The following is a 23,132-nucleotide window of genomic DNA, read 5'->3' as shown; positions in this document are numbered from 1 at the left end:
TGAGATATTTGTACAAAATTTTGAAGTTCCGTCTACATTCTGTGTAAATCTCATCGATATATATATATTTTTACATTAAATAGTCATAGCCGTTTGTAATCGCTATATTCATTTTGACTCAACCTGTACCTTAATGCTTTTTTAGGTATTTTAAACTGGTAAAAAATAGTTTTCTAGCCATCTAAGAAAAGTCGAAACAGCTGCAGTAATGGTTTTAAAGAATATAGTATACTGCCTTAAATCGTGTGACATTTGCCAGCATTAATACGCTATTATGTTAAATAGTATACTTGCTTATGTTGTTGGATATTCAAAATATGCTTTATAATTCTATTCTGGAATAAAAAGCAACCTTGAAATAGCATTACAGTAAATATTGCGTAAACAAATCGGAACAAAGCTAAAAAATTCATTGCAGCGCCCAAGAGTTGTATCGTCACGAAATTGTTTTGTGTTTACAGGTAAATTTCTGTTTTAAATTTTTACACTTTCAGGTTGCACAAAAGAGACTGAAAATTGTTCTTATTACAGCTCAATAAAGAGCATTAATTCTCATCCATTATCAATCCACACGTAATAATTTATTTAGTTTCTAAAACGTGAAGTTGAATTTATCTCTGTTTTAAATAATCTCTCTGTACAATTATTTACAGCGTCGACAAAATTTTTAGTCGTTTGGGTTGGTGTGAGTTTTACAGGTGACCATATGCGGAATGAAATGCATTGCAGTCATGTTTGTAATTAACTATGTAATTTACGTTTTAAATATAATTTACATTTTGCGTTTCTTGAATAGAGTGTTCTTTTAAAGTTTTTCAGTTTAGTTTTGCACGATGCTTTTTTGTATACTTGTTTTATTTTTCGCGGTCGCATACTGGACTTCCTTTTATCAATATATCATGCTATTCCCTTTCGGTTTTCTTTTCTGTTATATTGTTTTCACACTTACACTGTAAAAAACGATTCGCAAACGTTCCTTGAAAATAATGGGCATCTTATGTGTCCAATTTCTGCTAGGAACATATCTTGCAAAAAATTGGAATGTTTTCCTCAACAAGTCAGTAACCTTTCTTAAATTATCCAGGAATCTTTCTGAAGAATTCAGTAATCTCCCCGGTTAAAGTCAGTCGAGTGAAAACTTACGTAGAGTTAATATAATAGCTTGGCACCTTCTTGATTTGCCAAGAGACCTTCAGAAGCATTTTTGCAACCAGGGCCAACGCTAAGACTGAATTGCAAGCACCAAGCATCTTACTCGCTTGCAATCCTTGCAAAACTGCGGAATCCAAGCACTTATTCGCTCCCTTTAGGAGCTTAATTTGTCTGAATGGGCCGTAAACGAACTGAATCCGATACACTTAATATATACGCTCAGTTAATCTTTAAACAAGGTGCTATAAAATTATTTTTAACAACAGTGAGCAATCTGCATTCGTGCAACTTGTAGCAATTCAGAAAACTTTTCGACAATGATATTTGATTTTCTCAGGAGGTGGATGAAAATCATTGAAATCCCGAATCGTTAGCCCTAAAATAATCAGTAACGTTTCGGAATATTTTTAGTGTAGCCGCTTACTCAGTAGTGAACAAAAATAATTCAAAATATTCTAACTTGAGGCTGCATAAAGTATTAAAGGGGGGTGAGGATTTCTGGTTATTCCAACGTGCAGAGTTTTCTTGCCTTAACCAAAATCACGTTTCTGAGAAGACTCTTATATAGATCTCTTTTTCTTTTTCTTTTTAATCAGTTATCTCCTTTTTTACAGTCTCTACAGATTTTAAGTTTTAGATTATCTTTACATCAATCTTCTGATAAATGATTTCCCGGAAATTCTCATGCATTTTCACGATAAATTTTTAGCAGTGCAGAAAATACAGAGTAAATACAATGCTGCAACTCATGATTGCAAAAAGTTTAATTTTTCAGAAAGGAATTCCAGTTTTCCGTTTCATAAATGTTTTGTTCTGCATTTCTCAAACTTAAATTTGCATCGCCTGCCTCCCTTTTCTCCTTCTCTCTGAATATCTTCTTATTTTGTTGTCTTTTTTTCTTTAAATCTCTGTCTCTCTCTTTCTATATATATATATATATATATATATATATATATATATATATATATATGTATATATATATATATATATCTTTTGTCACTTTTTCTTTCACTGCGTATCCCGTACTTCGTCTCTGTCTTTTTATAAAGCCGACGTATTTCTTTCTTCCATACTGCATGTTTTTCATTTTTCTTTCAACTTCGTATGTCTATCTCATCTGCTCTTTTCTGTATATATTTATATCGCTTTTTCTTCTGTTATTTTTCTTTCACTGCGTATCCCTTTCTTTGTCTCTGTCTTTTTATATGCCGACGTTTTTTTTTTTTTTTTTTTTTTTTTTTTTTTTTTTTTTTTTTTTTTTTTTTGTTCTTCTGTTCTTCCATATTACAGGTTTTTCATTTTTCTTTCAACTTCTTATGTCGATTTCATTCTTTTTCCTCCTGTTTGTTTCGGTCTTCTTTTTTTTTTTTTCTTTTTTTTTAATTTTTCCGAATGCTACATTTACGATATACATGTATAATTTTTTTTTCCTCGTTTCTTTCTCTGGTGTACTTTTTTGTTAAGAGTAAAACTAAGTACTTTTCGAACTGGCAATCAGTTTGCATGATCATGGCCTTCATTTCACAAAGCAGCCCTCAAAATAGCTGAGACATTAATATTATTTATGATTGAATCATTCGTAACTATTCAGCTTCTAGATATTAATAAAATTGTTACAAACCTAATGTTTTTTAAGATATACGTAACTCTTTTCTCCTAAATGCTAAAAAGAAAAAAAAATACGCATCTTGTTTCAGAATTAAGTTCCGATTCAACAAAAAAACATGAAACCTTTTTACTTAATTTTACAAAAAAGGAAGTAGTGTGTTCGCGAAAAAAATTTCATTCAAAAATCGACCTTAATTTCCATTTTGCTCACCCCTAAATGAATGTTGAGTTTTTTTTCCGACCCGACCACACGTGCATATATACTTAAGAACGTATAGACGCCCGACATATCCATTTTGACGATTCCCGAGTTAATTACAACGAGTTTTCTCGTGACGCCTGTATGTGCATATGTACATATGTATGTCGCAAAACTCAAAAACAGTATGTCTTAGAAAGTTGAAATTCGGTACGTAGACTCCTAGTGTTGTCTATTTGTGCACCTCCCTTTTTGGTTGCATTCGGGTGTTTCTAAAGGGATCTTTTACACTTTTTTGGGGGGAAATTATTGTTAATTTCGATGCAAACTCAACGGGTGTTATAATTTGGCGGATACTTGGCGATGTATCGCCAGTCTTTTGGTCGCCTAGTTTTATCGCCAACTTGGCAACAAATTTGGCGATTTTTTTTTTAATCTGGTTTCAATTTGGCCACTGTTTTTGATATTTAGAGAGTTAACTATTGAATCACATTAAAATTGCAATAATGGGGAAATAACATTTAATTGGTGTAAAAGGAAGTCATGTGATGCACACATCAACTCGTTTTTTCTCTAAATCAAATTTTAAGTTTACATTGATAGAGCATTTCATAAACTCTTTTTCTACATCGTTGGCAGCTTTTTTTTAGACATTTGTCGTAGCGTTTACTTTTCTATATCCTCTTCGTAGAAAGGTGCATCCAGCGAAGACAACCACTGTGGAATACCGTTCTTGGCAGTCATTGCAGTCAAGCAACTACCTCAAATATCAGATTTTAAGCTCGAAAACAAGTGGAAATCAGAAGCCGCGAGATCGGGGCTCAAATGTAGGTGATATAATTGCTCCCAATCAAAACTTTGAAAAAGATTTTGGGGGACACCGCCAGAATTGCACCTAACACTTGTTGTTGAACTGGAAGAGTGATTTTGGGGGCAATCGTTTTGACAGCAATGACGATGCGAAAAACGGTGTTCAACAGCGACTGCTTCACAGGTGACCTCTTCTTCTGAAGAGGACATAGAACAGTTGGTTTTATGATATGAAAAATCTCTGAACAATGGCAGCAATGGACTTTTAATAGTTAATTAAGGTAGGTGAACAAAATAATGCCACGCAGACTAGTAATGCCAACTACCATTTTTCTATACAGGAAAGAAACAGTTCTCTAGATCGTGATTTTATCGTCATCAGAAAGCCAGACCGATGACGAAGCGTTATGATCGAGCAATTTATTATCAACAGGCAAAAGAGCAGCAACAGTTATTTTAAAAGAGTCTTGTCAAAATTTCTTGGCCTTAATTTAAATTAAATTTTGTTTCTTCATAGTTCATTGCAGTTTAGTAGTTGAAAAAAGGAGATACTTGTGTTAGAAAGCATAATTTATGTAATTGACGAATTCAAAAAGAAAACTGTCGTTGAGTACCGTAATATTTTTTTTTCTGTGTTTTGTTAACCCTAGAAAAGTAGATTGCAGCTCAACATGACCATAATTGGCCCTATTAAGACTACGATTACTTTATTAAGGTACCGAAGGATTGGATGGAGAATATGATTCTGTGTTGCTTATGCTGCACTTATGTGCACAGACAGGGTGCTGGAGCGACCAAAAACAACTGAAAATAGGCACTTATCAGTGTCTCGAATGCGATGATTGACCTTCCTCCTTTCCATTGAAGTAAATTAGAGTTTTTATTTTCTTTTACAAAAAAGGAAGTATTGTATTCGCGAAAAAAATTTCACTCAAAAATCGACCTTAATTTCCATTTCGCTCAGCCCCGAATGAATGTTGAGTTTTTTTTTTTTTTTTTCGACTCGACTCTACGTGGATAAGTGCCTAAGAACGTATAGACATGCGAAATAACCATTTTGTTCCCGAGAAAAAAACAACGAGTTCTCTCGTGACGTCTGTATTACGTATGTGTGTGCGCATGTGCGTACGTGCGTATGTGCGTATGTATGTCGTATGACTCAAGAACGGAATGTCCTAGAAAATTGAAATTTGGTACGTAGTCTCCTAGTGGGGTTTAGTTGTGCACCTACCTTTTTGGTTGCATTCGGATGCTCCAAAGGGGGTCTTCTGCCCCTTTTTGGGGGGAAATCATTGTTAATTTCGATGTAAACTCAAATGGTGTTATAATTTGGCGGACACTTGGCGATATATCGCCAGTCTTTTGGTCGCCAAGTTTTGTTCGCAAACTTGGCGACAAATAATAATTTTTTTAAAAATCTGGTTTCGATTTGGTCACTGTTGGTGATATTTAGAAAGTAAAATATTGAATCACAAAATAAAACTGCCCATAGTGAGAAAATGACATTAAATTGGAGTAAAAGGAAGTCATGTGATGCACACATCAGCTCGTTGTGTTTATCAAATGCGGTTTATATGGTTTTATTTTTACAACAAAGAATTTTTCAATTTTGTTTCAGTTTGACAGTTTTTTTTTTCCAGAGTTGGTCATTGGGGAACCGTGTTCCCAAAAGTCTAAATCACATTCCTTCGTTAAAAATGCCAAAAAAAAAAAAGCTTTACTTTTTTAACGGATTTATTTTCTTTTATTTTTTAAGAGTTATAATGATGAATGTGCAAAATTTGAAGCCAAGTGAACCTAAAATGAGCGAGATTCTAGCCCTCAAACCTTAGTGTGGCCTTATTTGGAGCACTAACCTTTTTATTTTGGTTAATTGTCAATCAATGGATATTTCAAAAAAATAATGTTAAGTAGGTCTATGCTAAGAAAAACTACAGGTTCATGCTGTTCCTCCCAAATCCTGATTTAAACTAACTTTGTATATACATGGTGTACATAACTTCTATTTTATATTGAAATAACTCACGCTAGGACTAAAAATTCAATTAAATTCATTTAAACAAATTGTTATGAACTAAAGAAAATGTAATATTTTACCACACGTGCATGGTGGCACGCATCTATACATTTATCAAGTGTCATTACACATAACTTACAAGGTTTCATACCACGAAGATAATAATAACTTTTGAAATTTATTTTCATCGCCACTTTTAATCTCTGGCACTTAATTTTTTCTAGAAAATTTAACTTTTATTGATCACTTTTCTAGAGGCTGAAAATTATAGGCACACTTTAACTATTAGCGATTAATTATTAATGTCTCTTTTCATATCTTCATATAGTTTATCAATCATTTATATTTAATAAATAATGAAAATTGTCTGATTAAGAAATTATCATAATATATTAAACCGCCATTCAAGTAACTATTTCAGCGAAGAAACCACCTTGAACTCTGACACCTTTATCTAGATTTACATGCAAAATACTACTGAAGTGAAAAATGAAAAAATAAAAAAAAAAGAGATGGATTATTTTAATGACGCTTAAGTAAGCGAGAAGCTGCGCTTCAGAAATTTGAATAAATCACTTTAATGCGAATTAAATGGATGCGTAGCACATCCTTTAAAAAGTGCTATGAAATGTGAGCAGAAGAATAAATTTAAAAGTGCTGCCGGTATTCAAAATGTTAAATAAGTCAGTAGCAAATTATATGTTATTATATGTTGCTGGTCTGTTGCGAGTGAACTTTGTCTAGCTAGTATGATTAATAACTAAAATGTCTTCGAGGAATGCAGCGACATCTCCTTTGGCAACGAGTTGTTTGTCTTAACTGGCACCTGTTCATTAACTCAACCCTTCCCATTCTACAATTACACCGCGCTGAATTTTCAATGAGTTTCTTACGGTGAGATTTTAGAACAAGCTATCACAGGTGGTCATTTCGATTGGGAATTTGATTTCTATTTTTATGAAAAAAGGAAAAGTGTTAATAAATGAGTGGTACCGGTACTCAAGGTGAAATCGGTTACATGATTTACGGTTGTTTGAACGAAAGACGAAAACTTAACATACATTGAAGATAAAATCTGTTTAAATGATTTACGATTGTTCGAGTGAAACACAAGTACTTGTTCAAAAGGTACAAAATACGCCGCGCTTTGTGATGATATGATGATAATCAGACAACTCGCTTTGAATAAAATTATCATTTTCTATCTGTATATCTTTACACTTTACTATTTACTGTACAATATGTTTCCCTTATATTCGCAAAATCCAATACCATGCAGACAAGACTTAAAATCGAAGGATTTAAATCGTTGAATTTATTTTTACATTAATTTAGTGCAGGAAAAGGTTTTGCAGAAAGCTTGTTTGCTTGAAAATAGTCGTCCTCTTTTTATACCACATAAATAGAAAAAAAAAACGGAAATTCTAACTAATTTCTATTAAATTCATTTTTGCTTCGTTTGAGGAAGGCATACTCTCACATTTCAAATTTTGATACCAATTGAAAGAACGTATTTTGATGGACTTCGGAGCTTTTAAAATACTAATTAGAGCTGAAGTTATCAGTGTTTTAGATCGAACTCGAAATCCTTTTTTCAATTCAAGTAGCTAACTTTTTTTCTTTCGAAAACGCTATGACGATTCCCTCACCTTTTTTTAGCAAACGATAAATCATTTCTTTTTTTTTTCGCACGTAATGCACGGGTGCTTTATTAAATTTTTGCAGATGGATCGGAAAAGGTGCAATTTTATTCAATCTTACAACCGGGCACATTTCTTACTGCATTATGGTACAACGTTTTAAGTAGATCAGTTTTCTTTGTTAATGATAGTTAGTGTAAATACAAAACCTTTAAATGTAGTCTGAAATTTATGCTAAGCTATAATTTTCAAATAACCAGTAGTAAACAACTACAAATAGAAATTTGAAAAAAAAAATTGTTTCAAAATCGTAATTATATCAAATAAAAATAACATTAATAATAATAGCAATAATAATATATATTAACAATAATAATAATAGAAATAACAACAATAATAACAATAATAATAATAGCAATAACAATAATAATTACAATAGTAACAATAATGATAAATGCTCTAAAACTGCCGTTCTTGATAGTGAAAACTAAGAAAAAAAATTGTTTTTTAAATATACTTTTTACATTTGTGCAGTGTCTAATGATTTAAAAAATGTATTAGTTAGTATTTAAGATGTCAAAAAAAAAAAAAAATCCTTCTGGAAGACGATTAAAAAAAGATTTTACATTTTTCATTTACTATCATTTTAAGATTTCATTACAAAATTTACTACTTACTTACTTTTACCACACATCTGAATGAGATACAGTAAGACGTAACAGAGCTTTGTCTTCACTCCTCCTCCTAAAAAAAAAGAAAGAAAGAAAGAAAAACGTCACGCACTTATTTTTGAAAGGAAAATCTCAGATGGGCAAAAATAATTCATTAGTGAAAACGTAGGGTCACTCTATGCGTATTTATGCGCGAGTGAGCATTCTTCTACAAATAATTAGATGGCTCTTATTTGTCTTATTTTCTCAACTAGTATTTTACAACAGAACTCATTACACATTCCAAAAATAAGCAGAAACACTTAAAATGTTTTTTTTCTTGTATAAGTACTTTTCCTTTCCGTTCCGGACGGCACTCAGTCTCTTGTCCCCTCAAGACATTCCGTCCTACCTCGGTGGTCCGACACTAAGTGGTAGTTAAAATCAATGTACAAACATTTAGCTGCTCAGCAGTGAAAACCTACAATCAAATACTTAGGTGTCTCGGGACATACATTTAATGAAAATGTTGTGACTGTACGTACCGACTACACCTCTGTTATCAACTAATTTTGCTCATATGTTATGCAATGAGTGACTTACTAATATATTTAATTGGTGAAGTTAACATTCCTGTCTGTGGTAAACGGGATGTCACACAAATTGAGAGACACGTCAATTTGACAATCATTGTTAATGAGGAGGTTGGAAACGAAAACATGTGTATTCATTTGTTTTTGTAACATAAGGTTAAATATGTTGACTTCATTCTCCTTTTTCCAAACAGCTTGATTGAAAAAAAGATATGATAATAACTGAAAAGTAAATAATTATAGATTACGATACCGGTGCGTTCATGCGTGTATAATACGTACATACACGCATCAGTTGCGCTTTAGAAAGTCAACTCCCCAGAACCCTTGGTTCTTACCAATCCTAATATAATAGCTTATATACAGGTAAGGACTTTTATTACCACCTCTAGCAGATGAGTTTTGCGCACGCTAATGAAACACAGCACACATAAATACGTGCATATGTAAAAACAACTGTATAGTCCGACCGCAAACAAATGACCCCTGGCAATCATTTGAGAAAACGAACCCATTCCTTAAAATAGGTAAAGAAGGAAGAAAGGACGCATGTCATATTTTGGAATTTAGCAACATTTTGCGATATGAAAAAAAAATGTACTTTTTCGTTATGTGATTGTTTAGACCTGAATAGTTTAAGTTGCAGCAATAACTGCAATGAATTGGCGAAAAAGTAAAAATGACAAGCTCTGCATTATTTATTGCTACCCTACTATAGCCAATTTTCAATTGAAATTTATTATAGGAGGTGTTTTTATCTCTCACCAATGGCTGCTGAAATAATTAAAACCAAGACCCACCCACTTACGAAGGATGTGACCGGTCCAATGAGACATCTGTCTTGACCGCACAAAATTAAAATATTTTACCTCTTTGGCTAATTTCTTTAGTTCCACGGTGACGTATTCAAGCTCTAGAACCAATGATGCACTTGCATATTCCGTTCTCACGTTCCTCTTCGTATTACTCCTTCACGATAATGAGCAACTCTGAAACAAGGCGAAGCCAAGGGTCAACTCTTCGTGGTCAGACTTGAATAAAGGTGGATAACACTTGTATCGTTTCCATATTAGTTTAAACCTCGTTAGAAAGCGGTTTAGTTTTTAGCTGAAACTGTTTTATGCGTCAAATAGTCTTCTCTAAATGAAATTAATTTCTTATTATAAATTTGCGAAGAAGATGTTGGCACCCCAACAGCTAATAAACGAGTGTAGGGGAATGTGGGGCAAAGTCAAATAGCGATCCAAAGTGAAATGGTGAAATGATGGTTATTCCGCTTTTAGCGCAACTTACCTAGTAATATTTTAACTATGTAGCAATATACGTAGGATATTCCAGTTGATAAAAAATTATCCCTGAAAATCAAAGCATATAATAACACAACATTAATTGGGACCTTCTAATATTGGGTGCAGTATTTATTTTACTATTATTTGGCTTATTTGTTTTTAATATTTTTCACTATTAGTCAAGTGCATGCGGGGCAATGTGGATGGGACAAAGTGAACTAGCTCATTTCGTTTATTTATTCAATCATTTAATAAACCACTTACGTATTCATTCATTAAGTAATTTGTTTACATTCCTTCATTTAATAATTCACTTTTTAATTCATTCATTCCGCTTATTTTCTTATTCATTCCATATTTTATTCACTTTTCCTCATGTATTAATTATTTATTAGTTTATTGCTTCATTATCTTTTCATTTATTCAATTACCCTTTTATTTGCTCTTCAATTTCTTCAAAAATATTTTTCCCAATCGAATAGAAAATATGTCACTCGATAAACATTTCATTTTTCCCTTTGCCCCATAAAAAATAAAAAAGTGAAAATTTTCCACTTTTTTCTTTTTGGAGGCACAATTTTACTGCCAAAAATAAAAAATATTTTTTCAATGCAGGTTTTTTTTTTAATAATATGTTTTTTCTTTCTGTACTGTAATTTTCAAAACAAAATTTAAATTTTTTCATTTTTAGAAAAGCTTAGTCATCTTAACCATTTCACTTGCCCCACATCCCCCCACTTCCACTTAGAAACCAGGTCATCTTTTCATTGTAACCAGTATTAAAAAAGTAACAATATTTCAGTATAGCACCTCAACATCAGCAGAAATTGAACGCTTGATTGAAAAATTGAGAATTAGATGCTTCTATATACTGTAGCCTTGAGGACAATTCTAGCTTTTTGTACCGCTGAACAACTTCAGCGAAAAACCGGTAACAGAAAAGAAGAAAAATGGAAAGAAAAATAGGATGTTTTTTTTCTCATATAGGCAGTTATAATTAACAGTATTGCAAAATAAGAGAGAGAAGATATCAAAAGAAGAGAAAGTAAGAGTGAAGTTATTCAAATTAGCGTGGAAGAGAAAGATAACGAGAGCAAAAAGAAGAATGCTAACCTAGGGAAGGGGAGAGGAAAAAAGCTCTAATACAGGAAACCAGAAAAGCCAGTCTGATTCGAAAGAAGATGAAGGTACATATTTTTAGTGTCTTTAAGCTTGGTACATCTAAATCGAGACAAAATTAGATTCAGTGCCTTTTATGCAAGAACTGGGCTCGTATATATTGCGGAGAAGAGAGCCCTATTTACAATTAAACAGTTAGCGCCAAACAAATTAATGCTTGTTATCTTATCTGACTGAACTCGTTATATCTGTTAGAATTTCAAACATTTAATGAAAGCATCATTTAAAAACTTGAAAATCGCCCGTCAAGGTTATGACTTGTGAAAACTGCATCTTGATTTAAGTGAAGCAATTGCCTGTTTGGGTATATTTTGATCGTTGAAATTTTGGGTCGCAAAATTTTGGGTAATTCATTGTTTTTTCTAACAAAATTAGCAAGGTCAATGTACATTAACACTTTCCGGTGCCAAAAAATTGGCAAACCAATAAATAAATAGATAAATAAATAAGAATTTCAGCTATTGAAATCTTTTTGTAAAAGTATATATACAAAATTCAATAGCTATTCTCAATTTTAAAGTAATTCATCTTTATAAATAACATCATTGCTGGTGACGTCAGAGAGTTACTCGATCAATGATTTTGGCTGTTATGTGTATGACGTTTAAAATACTTCCAAGCAATAACTGTATGATTTTCATATTAACTTCCAGGTTACATTCATTTATTTATTTATCTATTGGAATTTTTATTTTAAGTTACTATCAGGGAAAACTACCGATAGCACATTATATAGTTGCTTATATGCATAAAGAAAATGATTAAGTCTCCCTTTAAAAGCGCCCTTTAAGTGCCTTTCATTTACTCGACGATTTCCAGCAACCCGTATCTTTTATAGGAAAATAATGGTAACTATCCCCCGCTCAATGTATCGTTCAGAAAGTAAATATTTCCATTACGTGCCAAAGTTAGTTACAATCGAAAAAGAAATTTCCCTCTAAGAGAAAGTTTTAGAAAAATACAAGTTACCACTTTTACGGATTGTCACATTAATTTAAAAATAAACTATTAGATTGAGTAATCCCACCAGTGAGGGAACCCACATACATTAAATTTCATTCACACGCACATAACATTTCGATCTTGTTTTATGCGAGCGAAATTGAATTGCAAGAATTGGATATTTGAAGCAGTGACAAGCAAGGAAATGTAAAAGTATTTTTTAATAATTTGAGCAAAACGCGGTCAATTTTCAAACTCTAGACATGGTTTCATTGAAAAGTTTTTCCAAATCATGCTGCATAGCAGCACCTACCAGAGATTCTTTTACCCTAAAGCCTATCAGAGTTTCTTCTACCAGTTGTAGTGGTTAAAAGTACAAATTTAAAGCTAAGAATTTTTAATTTCGCTACTTACATCCCCCTTTCCCCCCTAGGTTATTAAATGTCCCTTTTTTCCGACGAATCAGCTCCGATACGTAGCAATCAATAGAGAATCGGGAAGATAACATTTTATAAAATTATGATTGAAATTGATTTCATGGTGACAGATTTTAACATTATGTTACGATACATTGATTAATGCTTGAATAAGCTAGTGAAAGAATTTCCCTCGTACATTAGAAACCAAATTCCACTGATTTTTAGAACCCAAATAAGTTAGTCACACAGTGTTTTCATTTTGAAGATGCTGAAAAACTTTAATGCAATTAATGTAATACTTGGTACGTTGAGGTTTTGCTGAAAGCCCCAGCTATAACTAAAGTAGAAGTCATTAACGAAAAGTTCAATTAACGACGAATCTTTCACACACCAGAAATATTGAATATAAAAAAAAATATTTGAAATATGTTTTTCTTTTTTTTAATTTTTTTCCTGAATGTCTTTAGGAGTTCAGTTCCCTTTTTGCACCGAGATCTTAAATTGAGTTAACAAAGGTCCATAAAATTGACCATAAAACTAGTAATAGTGTTAAATGAAATTCATTTTTAATCCCTAACATTAGAGACAAAAATTAGAGAAATCTTAATGTAAAATGTGTATCAACTACATTCAGTGTTCACTAAAAAATGTTTTTGCTCTTAACATTGAACTTAAACCTTCAAATGTCCCCTGAACTAATTTCTTTTCGTTCATGGTACGTTAAACAACTTGCACGACTTGTACATTTGCCCTTTGAACTGATTACTATTGCAGACAGTTGAACAAAAAGAAAGTGTCGAAAACGTTAACTTTGTATCACACAAACTATGTAATTTGCCAATTACGCTGCCAATTTTGGTAACATAAACTAGCAAAACTAATTTCAAAGCAAGCTACTTCAAAGCTTCAATTACGTTTGATCTCCTTCAGGCTCTAACTAGGTAATATAAAAACAATTTCCTGCTCTGTGATTCAACGTAAGAGCTTTATTATCCTTTCGCTATGCAACATGAAAAAATTCTATAAAATTAACCCCTAAGATACATTCCTGCGGTCCCCAATGGGTTGAGACGCTACCTTATGCATAAAACTCCAACATTAGTTAACTTGGTTACACCTATCCATTAGCGCTAATAAAAGACTGTTGATCTGATTGATGACGCCTGATTTGCAAACGTTGCCGCATCGAGTTGCAGAAGGTCAACAAAAGTAAAAAGATCTCTCATCTAATGATGTCTTTTGGAATCAAGTAATGAAACTGGTTCTCATGACAAATTACAGGAAAAAAAATCTGCTGAGACATAAACACATGATTGAAATAATTTTTACGACGAGTGAAATGGAAGAAATCATCTCGGGTCAGCAAAGAACATGCTCAGGAACATAGTCTTGGGGATTCTTAGTCGTAAAATGATTTTTTTTTCTTGTCATCTGACCACAGATTTTAATTGCCTGGACAGGTTGTTGTCAAAATGAAAAGGATGAAAACAAATAAACGCACCAAAAAGCATTAAAAAAATCGTAAAAACATCACAAGAAAACCAAAAGTAAAATAATTAACTCAATTTTAAATGCATAGGAAAGGGTGTGAATATGTGTCTGTCTTTTTGTCCCTCTCTAATAACTTTGAAGGCATTGACAATCTCGAACAAAACTGTTTTAAACAAAAGTTTTTTGCAAAAACCGATTCCTGCGTTTTATTTTTTCTTCACCATTGAACCGTTCAAAAAAATATATATATAACTGAAATGAAATCCTAATCTAAATTTAAGAATCTAAAGTCCAATGAAAATTGTCGCAGGAAAACCGTACCGTAACCAGGGCCGGATTAGCCATAGAGCAGAAGTAGCAAATGCTACGGGCCCCGCGCTTCTGCCCCCCCCCCCTTGTTATGCACAAAAAAAAATCATAGAAAAAAAAATAATTTGTTTTAAGTTGTTTTTCCCCTTTCTCGTTTTTTCTCATTGCTTTCGGATACAGCTTTTCTCAGCAAAAATAAATTTCCAAATAAATTTAAAATATAATTTTTTTTCCAGAAGAGCGCACAGCGCAGACTCGTAACGTATTCGGATAAAACCGTCGTGACCATTTCCATTAGCTCAGGGCGAGAAGGGGACTCTTGTGTCTTTTGGAAATGAGAAGAACCTTAAAAATAACAAAGATTGAGAATTAGTTACTGTCACACTCCTCTAACTGTGTCCTTTTGCCCTTATAAAGGTCTGCCGAAACGAAACCCTTGAAAGAATTGACCTTTCATTGTGGGCATATTGTCTTGACTTTATTGTCATTCTACGCCCTATTTTTTTTCCTGATTATTTTTGTAGTCTTAATTACCATTCATAAGGCCTCAAAATGCAGAATTTTACATGTATTTCTCAAAAAATTTCCCGGGGGAGAAACCGGAATCCCCGGCATTTGGGTTAACCCCACATATTAAAGGCGGTCTATGTACTGCTCACCCGACACCCATCCCCCTCCAAGATTAGTAAAAAGAAAAGAGGGGGGGGACTTAATAATCGAGCAAAGACATGGGCGTTTCAGCATCAGTAGAAAAAAGAAAAAGGTATCCTATTTTGCTTCCAGCGCAGTCGTCCGGGCTACAAAATAGGCCCCATACCTGAAATTCCCATAACCATACTCTTGTCTGAATCCAGCCCTGTCAAAATCCCTCCCCCCCCCCTGTTTCCATGAAGATAGCTGCTACTGTTTATTATCATATGAAAACGAGGGCCCCATGGTAACATTTGCTACGGGCCCCACGCTGGCTTAATCCGGCACTGACCGTAACCCTGTTACCGTAAACTTGACGAAAATGTAGAGATAAAGACTGCGCTGATTGATATAGCATAGCACGTTTGGAATGTTTTTCTTTCATACGGTAGAAGACGCTATACTGAAGTTCGACAGATCAAACGTTTTCTATTTGGGTACCAAACAACAAGTGAAACTGTTTTTTATACATTACTAGTCTTTTTAATCATCTTTACGAATGCAACTAAGCGAATTTCTTCAATAAAACAGGCAGGATTTACTGATTACTACTACTTTACGTAAGTACAATAAGATTTTCCAAGTGTTGAAAAATAAATCATTGTAGTGCCAAAGCACGTTTATGTGCCACATTTGAAATATTTGCTTTTTTAAAGGTGATTTTATCATTTAAAACAAACAGCTGCAGTACATTCAGAGCCTCAATCGACATTCTTTATTCTGTCGAACTCCGGTAAAAACTCAGAAAAAAGTAATTTTTAAAGTTTGTTACTTTTTGAACCGATTTAAAAAAAAAATCAGCATTAGCGACCACAAGTAAAATCACCGTTATATCTCATAACATTAATTTAAAAAATACCTAAATAACTAAAATACATTAAAAGAAAAACTTTTCACCAAAAATCGAAAATATTGCAGATATTATGAAATGTATTTCAATAGTAGATATCTAATACAGAGTACCGTGAAAGTACATTATTTTTTTCTTAAATTCCACACTGATGATGGAGTCTGGTTTGATTTATAATGTGTTCTTATAACCAGCTTAGAGTTAAAAAAAATATATATTTTTCAAAGGAAATAAATATAAAATTCCGAATTACTCGAAATTTTAAAAATATACAAGCTTCCTGTAATTTCCGTCTTTATGGCATTTGCTTTAACACAGTTTGCTGTACTTATTAACTAGTATGAGATTGTTGATTGTAATTGTATTACTACAAGCACATTTGTTCTAGTTATGTTACGCAAGCGGGTCCATCTTTCGGCACATATTTTGAGCTTGAAGTTTTACTCAAAATGTACTAGTAATAATATTTCAGTGACTACCATTTTGAATTTTGCAATGTAAAGTATTTCATCTACTGAAAATACTTGTCAATTTTGTACTGAATTAAAACTAAATGTAATATAGTGTTAGTGATACAATGTAAAGCAGAATAAATATAATAAAGGCATAAAGCAAACACAATAGTGCTAGCTATTAAGTAAAATTCTTTGGTTAAAAATATTTCGATTTAATAGTTTTCATTTAAAAAAAAAAAAAAAACACTAAAGTCAGGAGTTGAAAAGAAAGAAAATTAAATAACTTCATTTTCCGAAGAAATATGAAGGTCTATTAATCATAACATTTCAAATACAAGTAGTATAAAACAGTGGTATTTTCCTAATTTGTAAGCGCAATCCTAAAACTTTTCAAAAAAACATCTAGTGGATGCAAAGAGATTTGAAAGAAACAACTGGAAATGATGCGAAAACTTGAACTCTCTTGTTAAAACAATACATTATTGCTACTGCAATTTACATCAATCACTAAAACTATAAATATATCTTACTACTTAAAGACATCAAGCAATATTAACTAAACCAAATAAAAAAGGATAACCTTAAGCAGTTCCGAAAAGAGATCACGTTCAGTTAATCTATTCATTGTAATGAAGAATGCCAAAAAAAAAAAAAAAAAAAAAAACAATATTAAAAGCACATTGTTATTCAAATTTTTCTAATACTAATTTCATGAAGTAAATCTTTAACATGAAACAAAGTATCTTCTTTCGAAGTTGAAACTTTCACTCAAATTTGTTTATACTTATCTGTAACTCGTAAACTTGTACATTGCGTGACTACTTTATGCTAATTAGTGTTAGTAATGTCCTTGAAGACTTGAAGAATTCGATTCTTTTTCGATAAGGATTACGTTTATTGTAGATTTTTGTTTTATAGAATTTTATTATTTGATTATGATTTCGCTTGTTTTAAACGGGAATAATTGGTTTAAAAATTTATCATATAAAAACAGAATAAACACTAGGCTTTTTGAGATTGTTTTTGTGATATTTTTAGTGGAAAAGTAATGCATTTGAATATATCAGTCATTTTTGTTTTGAAATCGATCCAAACATAAATACAAAAGATTTTTTTTTTCAATTTTATATTTAATAAATAAAATAATTTAAAAAATGTTTGTGTTTTGGAGCAAGGGAAACAACCACTATTAAATATTGCTTTGGGGGAAATTTATGAAACAATTATTTTTTCATTTATTATTAACTCTATAATTTTTTGCTCTTTGCATTTTAAAGTCACTGCATTCTTTTTTTGATATTACCTTTAAACAACCTATAATTAAAGTTACTATACGGAAAAGTACTGCACCTTGAGACGTTTGTACCTTAGGACACTGCTAATTTCTAAGAATCTATTTTTAGCTGCCATGTTTTTAAAATCTCTAATAGTAACCTTCACCACTAAATGATGTCATAGTAAAAATTAGAATCAGATGAATAAAATTGACGATTTTGTGAGAGAAAGAAAATTCCATGACTCAAAAGTAAATATTTTCTTCCTTTTCATTTCATTTTCTTTGTATTTGTAAATTTAATCAACTGAATTTTATTTTGTTATAAAAGAAAAGTACTCTAAATAATTTTCTTATGAGAAAATGATGATAGTGAATCTAGATTGACCATTATTTTAGTTTTTCTTAAAACACATGGTGATTGTACCTTGGAACAGTCATATTTTTTGTATTTTAGGACACGTTCCAAGGTACAACATATGCATGGTTCTTAATGATTAAGAAATGGTTAGGAACATGGAACAATGTTCTAATCTTATATAGTCTTTTAAACACATTAATAATTCATTATTCATAATTCATTGTTAAATATTCATGATTTAATTCACTACCTTGAATTTTTTTTTTTTCTGGTGCAAAATTGGTTCAAGTATATGGCCGTTTACTGAATGATGAAGACTTTCCGAACTCAACAAGATGTGTCTTAAGGTACAATAAGATGCTGTACCTTGGGACAGCTTGGAACTTTTACTTTAAACTAGTGGCACCCGCATAGCTTTGCCCGTAGTAGAAAAACTAAAAGGTCTGGATGATAAATTTCTCGCCAATTGGCTATGTTAAATGGCTCGCCCATGTTACGGTTCCACGTTATGATGATTTCGTAATTTACTACTCCAGGTTGTGATCATTTGCTCGGAAAAAGTTTCTAAAAATTGGAATAGAAAAAGAACAAAATCGAATTTTCGAAAAATCGCTTCTAGGTGCACACTTCCATGCTACAAACTAACTTTGTGCCAAATTTCATGAAAATCGGCCGAACGGTCTAGGCGCTATGCGCGTCACAGAGATCCTGACAGACAGAGATCCGGACAGAGAGAAAGAGATCCGGACAGAGAGAAAGAGATCCGGACAGAGAGAGAGAGATCCGGACAGAGAGACTTTCAGCTTTATTATTAGTAAAGCTAAAGATAACTGGCAACAATTTATTTTCAAATTGTCTGAATTTAAAAATATATACTATATATATTGTATAGAAGTGTGTTGGGGTATTTTAATGTGACTTTTAGATTTTAAATTTGATACAAATAATTGACGTTAAAAATAAAAATATGAAAAGCGTCCCAAGGTACAACACTCTCCCCTATTTTTTAAAATTCTTGTATGCGCTTATGTCAAAAAAAGAAAGACAAATGGTTCAATAAACTGGGATATTTGTTACTCGAATAAATCGTTGTTGCCGAATCTCAATTAGCCTCCTCTCATCATTATAGATGGAACCATTTGCTGGCACCACCCTTTCTTTTTTCTCTACATCAGCTGCTTTGATATTATCTTTGGGGGGAACTAAATTTTCCTGATATCTTTTTTTGACATTCTGAAGCTGGAATTTCGATGATCTTCGTCCTCCATTAGTTGCCCAATAAACTATTCAACTTTTTATTAAAAAAAAGCTTTAGAAAAACTATTCTCAACACATTCTCAGACTTGACAAACAGAAAAATGACTTACCCGTACCCGTTGGAAATTCTTGAGCAAACCAATAAATACCCAACAATACCTTATCAATGTTGTACAACCACCACAATATAAATTCTACCAACATTGTCGGAGTTTCTTCCACTCAACTTCATTGGAATTTTTTAATTAATGAGTTTCTGCTCTTAAGTAAAAAAAAAATCACATTTTTCAATTTTTGTAAAAAAAAATAAAAAATAAAAAAATAAAAATAAAAAAAACGTCTTTTAACGAAATCCTTACGTAAGATATAACATAATATTTTCCGTTAACAGCAGATGAGCGAAAACATCAGTGGCATTCCATCAAAATATTTCAGCTATTCCATCTAATTTCTTTCATCGTTGCCATTACAAGAAAAAAAAGAAAAATCAATGCAGCGCAAACGATAATTAAATTAAATGTTGCAAAGAAATGCAAAATTTTAAAACAAAATCGGTGGAAGTAAAAAAAATTGATTTTGCTCAACTTTTACTTTTTAATCAGCTATTTATTTTTATCTTACGCCACCAACTAATTTATTTATGTTGTGTTACAACCCAAAAACAACAAGCAATCATTTCGAATGTATTCTGTCGGACTTTTAATTCATTCTTCTATATTTTTTTACTTCCTTTTACATAGTAAATTAAGTATTGTATAAGCGAAAAAAAATTCACTCAGATATCGATCTGAATTTCCATTTTGCTCACCTCCGAATAAATGTTGAGTGGTTTTCTCTGTCCGACCGCACGTGCATATGTACCTAAGAACGTTTGGGAGCTCAAAATATCAATTTTGACGACCCCCTAGTTAATTACCACGAGTTTCCTCGTAACGTGCGTATGTGCGTATGTATCTTGCATAACTCAAAAATGGTATGCCGTTGAAAGTTGAAATTCAATATGTGGACTCCTAGTGGGGTCTGCACTTACCCTTTTGGTTGCATTCGGATAATCCAAAATGGGTCGTTTACGCCTTTTTGCGGAAAATCAGTGTTAATTTCAATGCAAACTAAGTGATGATGTAATTTGGTGAACACTTGGCGTTATATCGCCAAGCTTTTGAGCTGCCGAGTTTCGTCGCCAACTTGGCGATATATTGGCAAGTTGGAGACAAATTTGGAGGAAAAATATATTTTTGGAATTTGGTTTCAATTTCACGCTATTAGCGATGTTTAGAGAGTTATCCATTGGATAACGTTAAGATTGTTGGTGTAGGGAAACGTAATCTCTGTAAAACGCTTTTTTTTTTGCATCGGTTGGCTACAATCTAATTAATATTTGAAATGCTTTTAGATTCATAAATGTGAGTGACATGCCCAAATAAGATGAGGTTATGGTGTTTTTCTGAAAGTGGTGATTAAAAATCATTAAATTGGCGTAAAAGGAAGTCATGTGATGCACACGTCAGCTTTATTTTTTTTTCTTTCATTTTTCTTTTTTGTCTTGAATCTGTGTTCTAGAAATATCAAAATATACGAATACATGCAACAACAACACACAAGGTTTTTTCTCCATCAGTTTTGTTTTTTCGTCTTTTCTTATATCTATGTTTTATAAACAAAACACATTACTTAACATTACTGAAGTACTGTGCTCTTTTTTAACGTCCCCCCCCCAAAAAAAAAAAATATCAACAACAGTAAACGATAAAATGTTGTTAAATGTAATTTTACCTGCAAAGATATTTTCAGTAATGTTCAAACTACAAATGTGGGGATCGATTTTTGCAGATATACTTGTTTCAAGATTAGAAATAAATATGAAACACGCGTCTCGAAATTCATTTTTCTCATTCCTGCTTTAAAAGTTTGGTCACTAAGAATAACGTTCAAAGAACAAATGAAACTCTTTCATTTTGCTCTGCATGATGTTCTTTGCTTTTATTCATACACTCTATTTTAGTATTGGACAAAAACTACAATTTAAGAATACCAGTTTTTTATTAAGGGAATTCTTTAAAATGCTAGACAATTAGGCTACCCACCGTTAACCACCCGAAGGAAATAAAGTAATAATTAACTGAAAATAAAAAGAACTAAGTGTAAGTTTTTAAGTTTGTTTATTTATTTATTTTTTGATACATTTTTTTTTTTTTTTTTTTTTTTTTGTTCCACCTGAAAGATTACTCTTTATTTCAATTCGAACACTTAACCAAAACAGAATCAGCTAAGTAAATTTCTGAAGTAGAATTTTTGCCCAACCTATTGGGTTATCTACAAATGACGTCCCGCTTTCTGGGGGAAGTGGGGAGGAAAGAGGAGGCAAGAAGAAGTGTTGCCACGCATTTGGGTTGAAATAAAAGCATTTTTTTAACCTTATGTCAGTGCAATATAGTGAACGTGTCACAAGAAAGAGGAAGAGGTAATGTAAATTGCGACACTTTGTAACAGGGGATATGGGAGTCAAATATGTTGAAAAAAAAGGGAAACATCATTTATAGACGGCCCCTATGCATTTTTTCAATTTCACTTTTTTTCTGTTTTCAGGTCAAGACCTTACACAGGGCGATCGAATACATTCAAATGCTGCAAGAAATGCTGACCAAAGCAGATGAGGAGTTGAGCTCTGATGAGTTGTGCCTGATGAACGTCGAGGCAGATTCCCTCAACAAGGAGAACGAAATTCATCAAAGGTGGCTTCCGCTAGCATCGGTGAGATTTCATACTCCATCGTTTACTTGCGTTGAATAGTTATTGCTTCATTAGACGTAATTGAGTCGTAGGGGAGACATAATAGTGGTGGTGATTTTGCATGCTGCTTATATTATAATTATGGGACACCCCTTCTCTCAGAGAAGGATAAATGTTTGTTTTTAACACGTGGAGAGCGGTAAAACATATCTATCCGTATGTGAAGAGAGAGAAGAAGGAAAGAAATCGCATTAATTACTGTGAGATTGAAATATTATGCTTTTTAATATTCTTTCACCAATGCAACTTAAGATTTGCAAATAATTTTTCTAAAATGTGCATGCTTTTTTTTTTGTTGTTGTTTTTTTGCTCTTCATTAATGTGGTATTGGATTGATGAGGAACTATAATGCGTTTTGTAGAAGATTTTCGTTATTTCATTGCATTTTCAGATTTATTGTTCCACTGTTGGATAGAAAAAATTAATCTCTCTACCTCCCTTATCTCTCCAATCTAACTATCTTTATGGACGCAAATACATAAAACGTTTTTGATATTTTATTTTTTCAATAAGAAAAAAAAATAATTTTAATAGTTTGAGTATTTTGCTTTTTTGGGTTCGACTTGTAGATCTTAAATGAAATTTCGCTATTTTTCTACGAATAAAAAACTTTCACTTAATGATAAAAATTTGTTTTCAAAAGGAGCGTGTCAAAGGAGCTCTTGTAAAAAGTTATAAATAAAATTAATAAATGTAAGTTTAAAAAAAATTATTTAAATATTTTACAGGAAGAATAATAAAAGAAAAATAATTGAGTTAAGAATGATTTAAAGAAAACACTTGAAATAACGTTATCAAGCATAATAAAGTGAATAAGTGTGAATGGAAGAAAAAATAATATTTTTTGAATTCATAAACGTGTATTTTGACCATTACTCCAATTTTCGAAAAAAATTCCTATAGAAGGCTAAAAAAAATTTCGGAGCAATTGAATAATCTGGCTTTTCTTCTCTCTCTCAAAAACTAAATTATAAAAGATGTTTCAACAGAAAGAAATATTTTTCTGTTTATGTAAAAAGATATTGGTCTTTGAATATTCATGGTATGCTGAATCGTACTCTTGAAATTGCAAACAATCGATTACAAATGTTTTTTTTTTTTTTTTTTTTGAAAGAAAACTTGAAAAAAGTTTGGCTGCAAAAAAACTTTTTACTTGAA

The 23,132-nt window shown here is 32.1% G+C and overlaps 1 protein-coding gene across 1 annotated transcript in view; it reads left to right on the top strand.

Annotated features, from left to right (window-relative positions):
* The window catches only part of LOC129226353 (achaete-scute homolog 1a-like), a 34,333-nt gene that overhangs the window by 3,946 nt on the left and 7,255 nt on the right, over positions 1 to 23,132 (top strand). The window contains exon 2 of the mRNA XM_054860955.1: positions 21,771 to 21,935. Within this exon, the coding sequence (XP_054716930.1) occupies positions 21,771 to 21,935 (165 nt within the window). The remainder of the gene's footprint in view (positions 1 to 21,770; positions 21,936 to 23,132) is intronic.

The sequence above is a fragment of the Uloborus diversus genome, chromosome 7, assembly GCF_026930045.1.
Source record: "Uloborus diversus isolate 005 chromosome 7, Udiv.v.3.1, whole genome shotgun sequence".
Lineage (NCBI taxonomy): Eukaryota > Metazoa > Arthropoda > Arachnida > Araneae > Uloboridae > Uloborus > Uloborus diversus.
This window is presented reverse-complemented; position numbering and strand designations above follow the sequence as displayed.